Source organism: Quercus suber, unplaced genomic scaffold, assembly GCF_002906115.3.
Source record: "Quercus suber isolate HL8 unplaced genomic scaffold, Cork oak 2.0 scaffold_57, whole genome shotgun sequence".
NCBI lineage: Eukaryota > Viridiplantae > Streptophyta > Magnoliopsida > Fagales > Fagaceae > Quercus > Quercus suber.
The window spans coordinates 739,758-747,302 of record NW_027069522.1 but is presented as its reverse complement, the minus strand read 5'-3'; the positions used below and the strand labels follow the sequence as shown (position 1 = coordinate 747,302).

General features: G+C 31.6%; 1 protein-coding gene across 1 annotated transcript; it reads right to left on the bottom strand.

Annotated features, from left to right (window-relative positions):
- Positions 1–4,955: 4,955 nt before the first annotated feature.
- LOC112034684 (cyclin-D1-1) lies at positions 4,956–7,137 on the bottom strand. Its single transcript, XM_024067505.2, has 5 exons — positions 6,482–7,137; positions 6,315–6,401; positions 5,906–6,215; positions 5,702–5,817; positions 4,956–5,507 (listed from the first exon to the last, which is right to left on the bottom strand). Exons 1-5 carry the CDS (start codon positions 6,761–6,763, stop codon positions 5,265–5,267), a joined length of 1,038 nt encoding a protein of 345 aa, XP_023923273.1. The 5' UTR covers positions 6,764–7,137; the 3' UTR covers positions 4,956–5,264.
- Between the last annotated feature and the right edge of the window lie 408 nt (positions 7,138–7,545).

The window sequence follows — 7,545 nt, the reverse complement described above, 5'->3', positions numbered from 1 at the left end:
TTTTTGCTTTCATTTATATCCTGTTCCTCGAGTTGATATGAATAAATCTGGTTCCTCACCCCCACTTTTTTTTCATACAGCCTGGAAATGGGGCCCAACCTTGACCGACCTTGTAGATCAAAGCCATAAATTGGTGGCCCCATTTTAGCTCTCTTGAAGGCATATGAAGATGAAGCCATAAAGACAAATAATATAAAGCTCTAGGCTGGGAGAGAGACTGAAATATCATGTTTAAGCTGGGAAAGATAAGCAAGAAAAGAATTTATTATATGTATATTATCAAAGGTGAAAAAGATAAAATCTTGATGTAACAATACAGAACAAAAAGTGCTATTGGGAATTTTCAATTAAGAGAGAGCACCTGATGAATGATGAATGGCTCATTATTAAAATAAAATAAAAAATAAAAGTGGTAAATAAAGGTGCAACACTCATTAAATCAACATCTTGATGAGGTGCTTGTGGAAACAGAATACCCAAATCCAAAACAAAGTTAAGAGCATTTTCATGTTGGGTCAGTTTTCAAACAAATGTGTCTATTTTTGAAAGCTCCCTTTAGATGTATGAAAATCCGGTATTTCCAATCCTAATTAATTGGGTATGCAAAACAAAAGGCACTATTAAATAGTGTTTTCCAAAAAGCTTTTCAATTGAAGGTTGGCACTACCAAATTCCATTTGAAAACGGCTTATTTAGCTGAAACTAAAATTTTTTTTATTGAAAATACTGTAGATAAATATAAAAATTAGTTGAATTATATAGTAAGACTCATGAATAGTACCAAAAAGTGCAGTAGGACTCATAAATAGTACTAAAAATAAGCTGAAATTGCAAAATAAAAAAAGTAATGTAAATAAGGTGACATTTATAGTAAACTTTTTGATGAAAGTACAGTAGATAAAAGTAAAAGTTAGTTGAATAATATAGTGGAACCCATGAATAGTACCAAAAAGTGTAATAAGACTCATGAATAATAACAAAAATAAGCTAAAATTGTAAATAAGCAAAAATTTTCAGCTTGTGTCAAACAGACACTTAATGTAATGAATGAGAAGGAGTCCCATTCATGGAAATGTGTCTCCTTGTGTCTCCTTGCATTTCTAGAATTGGAATCTAATGCTGGTAAAAATTGACAATTCCAACTTTAGTTGGACAAATTAAATTGAAAGTGTAACACTGTTCCATCATTTTCACAACATTTAACAGAAATGTGTTTTCTTAGGAACCATTCAAAGTTTCAGACTCCTTAAAGCCTTAAACTATCATAAGACCATCAGCATTGATAGTGTCAAAATTTTAGCAATTTGGTACCATAAGAAACTAATTTATCTATTTTATCACCTTATTTTAACAAACACCAAATATAAGTGGTTTTATTTTGCATTTAATACAATAAAATAATATAACAATACAATAAAATAAGGACAAAATTTAGCTACAAAATTAATTATAATCTTAGGTTACAACCTTACTCAATATCTTTTTATTAGAGATTAATTTTAATAAATCCACCATTGGATTATATCTAATTCTTATACCCTGCATCCTTACAAAATTTTAAAAAAATAAATAAAGATCAATAGCTAATGTTATCAATAAAATGTTTAAATTGCAAGTTTTTATAGTTTAAAATTATGCATAAAATATAAGCTTATAAATTATATAATAAATAATATCTGATTAACACAAAATTTGACATGTATATTAAGAGCATAAAGAACATGCAATTTAATGGTTAAATTTTCAAAATATGTAGTAATATTAATTTTATTGAGTAAGATTGTAACTTTAAGTTACAACCAATTTTATAACTAAATTTTGTCCATAAAATAATTTATTTACTACAATAAATAACAACCACTGCCCAACACGATAAAAAACAAATTTTTTTTTTTTTTTTTTTTTGGTATCTTATTAGCTACAAGAAGGAGGTGCACTGTAGCTCAGCCAAATTTTTTGACACATACTAGGAATAGTAAGCTCAAGGGTATGGGAATTGTTTTTTCTGTGTATGTACTATATAACATTAATGTCATCCCACGACCGTAGATTATTTTAACAAGCTTATAATATATTACATAACTAAAGTATCACTACAAAAGGGTTTAATATTTATGTAGTAGTCTGAATTTATAAAGATTGAAACTCTAACACACACAACTAATGTGGGATAAACATCCCTATATTTTTTTTTTTAGGAAACAGTAATACTAGAACACACAAACACAAAAGTAGTATATTATAAATCTGTTTAAAAAACTCTATATACTAATTTTGTATTTGTGTGTTCTAATGAGTATTACTGTTTCCTCAAAAAAAAGTCATCTCACGGTCGTGCATAGATCAATAAACCAACAACTTTTTAAATATTAAAAACAAACAATAAATAATAATTAAATAAAAGAAAATTTTAACTAATAATTTAAGGATATGACAAAACTTAGGTTCCCTTAGGTGCTGTTCATTAGGTTATTTTCTTAAGATCCAGTCATGTAGCTATTTTACTAAAAAATACACTTTTATCTCATAAGAAAAATCTATGCGGCAGAATTTTAAGATAGGAACTGTACCTAAGTCTTACCCTCAACAATAATAGTTTAAAAAAAATATTTTCCAAAACTTTTTATGGTAAAAAACCAATTCATTTTGTTGATAATATTTTATATTTCTCATAAAATTAGTATTAATTTTTTTCTAAAATATTCATTAACAAATATCCTAAAAACACCCCTTAATCAAGTCCATAAATAAATAAATCTACTTACATAAAAAATTTCATTATATTTTTTACAGGGTTTGGAAAATTTTTACTAATATTTATCTATGACTAAAATTTATCATGTAAATTTTTATTGCTAAATTATGTTTACAGACTTTCATTAAAAAAAAAAATATGAAAAAGACTGATAAACTAACAAGCAAGGAGACGAAACAAGTCTTTTCCCGAATTATATTATATATTTAACATAACATAAAATTGCCATTCCAGCTCCAAGGTGATGTGACAAGTAGTGGCTCCACCCTCCATCAAATCAAATCTTTGCCTCAGTGGAAATAGTACTACTGCTGGGATCTTCTTTACAGCTGGACGGTCTTGATTGAATTTACCTCTCTGTCTCCCATCAACCCCTCCACTCAGATCGTTTCCCTCCAATTCCTCTCTCTCTCTCTCGCTCTTTCGGCCTTTTCACTATCTCTTACGTGGCTTCGACCCGTCATTGCCTACGTCATATCTTTCACACTTGTCACCCTGAATACACATGTGTCTTATGGACATGTACGACCCCCTCCCCCACCAATTACTTTTTTTTTTTATGAATTATCATAAAAAATATATTAAACTCACACTCAATTTCACAATTTAATAACATGCAATCTTGAAAATTAACAATAGGGTGAAAATTGTTATGTTTGCGGAATTATTTTTTTTGGGTCGATTAACGAGTTTTTTTATAACATTTGTTAATTAATTTTTCTATAAAAAATTTTGATATCACTTCCATAAAAAATTTATAAGGTAGTGTTCGTTAATATTATAGACTTTATAGTCACAAACTATTTTACAAACTGTTGATGTTACCAACTTCTTACTGAATTTTATTTAGACTCACAATTAACATTATTTTTTTATTTACCAATAACTACTCACCACATTACCAATTTGTAAAAAAATTTGTACAAATTTTTATACTTCTAGGCTTCTAGCATTACTTATCCCATAAATATCTTTTAAATTTGTTTCCTAAAAAAATGCTCTGGGACGTGTTAAATTTTCCTTCTTCTTTTTTACCTTTAGCTTCAAAATTCCATAATTTTATAAACCTTACATATCAAGAGATGTCAAATTTTTAAGTCTCATATATTGAATCTCACATCACAAACAAGTACGAATTTGTGTTTTTAAAAATCATTGTTAATTAGTTAAGAACAAAACCTACAAACCTCATCCTTAATTCCACCTAAAAATAACTACACATTCACAAATTATTATCCTTTTTTTTATTTATAAAACACAAATTATTATCCTAATTCTTGAATCCCTTACAATTTATTTTTTATTTATTTTGGAGAAACAAAAACAAACGCACACACAACGGATAAGGATAAGAAATGGTTTAACTAGAATCCCTTATAATTTTGAATATACCAAAAAACTCTTGATGTATATATGTTTTTATATGAAATACAATTCTAAAGATTGACGAGTATATAGCACATTAACAACACTTATTTCCATATATATTTAATTGTTTACACATAAAAACAATAAGAAGATTTGTGTATACTTTTTTTATTAAATAAAAAAACTAATTTTGTTTAATTGCAAGAATAATCTATCCCATCCTATATAAAAATACAATATCTTTTGTTGTTGTCCAATTTTCACAAATTTAAAACCCGTTTATTAAGAAATTTTTAATAATATTATTTGTATTTTTAAAAAATATCTGAATAAAAATATATAAATAAAAATACATGTAGTATTATTAGACGCTAAAAGTTATAGTTTTAACAACAGTTTAAACGACCTTGCGCTTTTCTAAGGGATCCTTGTTCCACATCTGCGGATTTGAGACATTACATTAAACTGCAACCCACTGACCGTACTTCCTGTCGGGCACGTTGTATATGTCCATTTTGGATCATTCAATCCCTCGTAAAAAGATACACATGCCCATCAAAATATATAATCTTCTTTCTTTCATGGTTTATGCCACGGAAATATGCATTTCACAAGGGCATTTTGGACAAAACACATTCAATAAACAGTTGGGTTCCATCATGACCCATTGGATCTCTTCTATGCAGACATGATTGAGAATTGAAGTGGCTTTTCGGGAATAATTGAAAAATCATTAGGCCATCCCTGTAGATACAGTTTTTTCGTACTTAACTACACTTTCTTCCCCTTCAAAAAAAAAACAAAAAACTACACTTTCTTTATTCTTATAAAAAAAACAAAATACACTTTCTTTATTGACCAAAATGCCCTCCACATACTACAAAATTCAAAATTCAAAATATTTGCTATATAATTTTTTTTTCCCAATATTATATAAGATGATGATAAAAATGAAAAATCCCTATTCCCTAACCCTTCCTGAAATCCTGACCGTCCATCTTACTATCAACGACAAAATGAGAATTTAATGCCGAGTAGAAAAAGGGACCAAAAAAAAAGAAAAAAAACCTCTTTCTCTGACAAAAGATGTGAAAAGAGAGAGAAATACTACGGCTTGGTTTTTTGATTGGGTGCCTTATATCTACCGATTCTGTACATCCGGGGCAGAGGATCGTAGCCTTTTGATTGGCGGCTCGGCTTCGGCTAAGCCAATTGAGCTGGGGTTCTCGGAATGCGTGTCGCAGCTACCACAAGCTGCGGCGTCGAGAACGCCAACTGGGCTTGGAGGCGGCGCCGGCTCTGCTCTCCGCTCTTTAAGGCGAGCTAAAGGACACGTGTCGACCAGATACTCCTCCATCAGTTGGTGACAGCTTCTCACCATTTCCTGTCCCAAAAAAACAAAAAGAACAAAAGACCCCCCAAAAAGTTAAAAAAATATTACACAACTTTCTATGCTTCTCTACTCAAACAAAACAGTCAACAGTCTAGAGCATAATAGTCTTGCAAAAAAGAAAACAATTATTTATACAACAGTTCCTTAAAAAATAGGAAATTATATAAAAGACCACAGAATAATACTTTGTTTACTCTCTTATCAAAAACCACCGGACAATCAGATGAGCCAGCCTCACCGCTAGCGCAAAGCACAGCCGCTGCTGCTATTGTTGATGGTGCATAACCTAAAAAATCTATAACTGCAATGTGAAATCTAAAATTAATCTTTAGATTTAATAATAATAATTAGCCTCGTTCATATCTGTTATATTAGAAAGAATTAGTTACCTCGGGCGGTGCTGAGAATGAGATCCGAAGAAGCGGAGAAGACCCGATTGAAGGAGTCGGGTTTAGAAGTGGAAGGGAGGTTGGAGATGAAGTGGGGGAGGAAATCGAAGGGAGTGACGGAGCGTAATCTCCAATTGAGAAATGACATGACTCGGAGCTCCATTCTCTGAACCGTTTTGGGTTCGAACACGTACTTGGCGTCCGATACTTGAAGGTCTAATAGGAGTGGCACATCGGGCTCTTCCAATTTGGCCGCTAATGACAAACATGCCACCGATAGCAGCTGAGATGGCCATCCATTTGGTTGTTGCTGAAATATGTATGTCACTTTCAGACATTTTCCTAGCTATAACATTCATATATTATTTCTTTACTGAAGAAAAAAATTCAGCCTGTCTGTCTGTCTTACCGATACAGAATGCGAGGAGAGGAAACGGTCCAAGTAGTTCACAGACAGAAACGCCGTTACGGGTCTGAAGTGATAATAAGCGTGCACCTAATAAAATAAAATTCCACACATGAAAAATCATACTAGCTAGCACACGTTACGCGCTGATAATAAGATAAATGCCATACCTTTAAGATCCAGTTGATAGAGTCTTGGCGAGCGGTGACGTCGATGGAGCGGTCACGACAGCGTGAGAGGTAATCCGAGCGGGGCATGTGGTGGGGCTCCAACTCGAACACTCTGGAAATATCGAAACCATCATCGGAGGAGGAGGAGGAGGATGGACGGTGATTGGATGAGATCCACGTGTCGTCGTCGTCGTCATTACCAGCTTCCCATGATACGACGCCGTCTGCGTCCTCGGCGCAGTACAAGTTAGTAGCAGAAGTGGAGGAGCGAGAGTGAGACATTGGTGCGGCGGCGGAGGAGAGAGTGAGAAACTAAGGGAGATTTAACAACATTGGTAGCGGCGGCGACACGAGGATTTAAAGTTTTGGTCATTGCTTTCTATATGGGTCTGAATGGGAAAACATATAGATGTCTCTGGCTCTCACTCACTAATTTATTATTTTTTAATATAGTAATTTATTTGTAGTAATAACTCAATTGTTTGTTAATGAAAAAGGGATACACGGGTGTTGGTGGATTACAGAAATAGAAAAGGAACGATAAGAGGTCATGTGGACAAAGATGAAAGGCGGAGGTTTGGTTTTGGCAGCTGTTAGCTTTTAATGTAAATGGCGATTAATAGTTGAGATGTCGGAATGTACTCATTTCTGCAGGTTTTTCTTTTTCTACTTACAGTATTTAATGAATATAAAAATTTAACTTTTTATTTTTTATTTTTTAATCCTCTAATTTTACAACTTTACTGATATTATTATTTCAATAAATTGTAACAACAACAACAATATATATATATGTCAATAAACTTATTCATAAATAAATGTCAAAGAAAGAAATGGAAATGGGAGATTTTTTGTCAAATATATTTCTCTCTCCATTTAAGATTTAAGAACCAACAATTCGAAGTATATCTTGTCCGTAAAATTAGTATTTTTCTTCTGATTTTTTTTTTCCTGAATCAGTGATTTTTCTTTGGGGGCTATGTGCATTTATGAGTAGGAATCTTTTGCACTTCTTAATAAATATTTTGAATAAAGTCAATTACTTTTAATATAAACATAATGAT

Excerpts from the sequence above, each read along its gene's own strand:
- LOC112034684 (XM_024067505.2), bottom strand. The coding sequence starts at position 6,763 with ATGTCTCACTCTCGCTCCTCCACTTCTGCTACTAACTTGTACTGCGCC. Across the intron at positions 5,818-5,905 it reads CATTCTCAGCACCGCCCGAG|TTATAGATTTTTTAGGTTAT; the intron begins GTAACTAATTCT and ends TTCACATTGCAG. Across the intron at positions 5,508-5,701 it reads TTGATAAGAGAGTAAACAAA|GAAATGGTGAGAAGCTGTCA; the intron begins GTATTATTCTGT and ends TTTTTGGGACAG.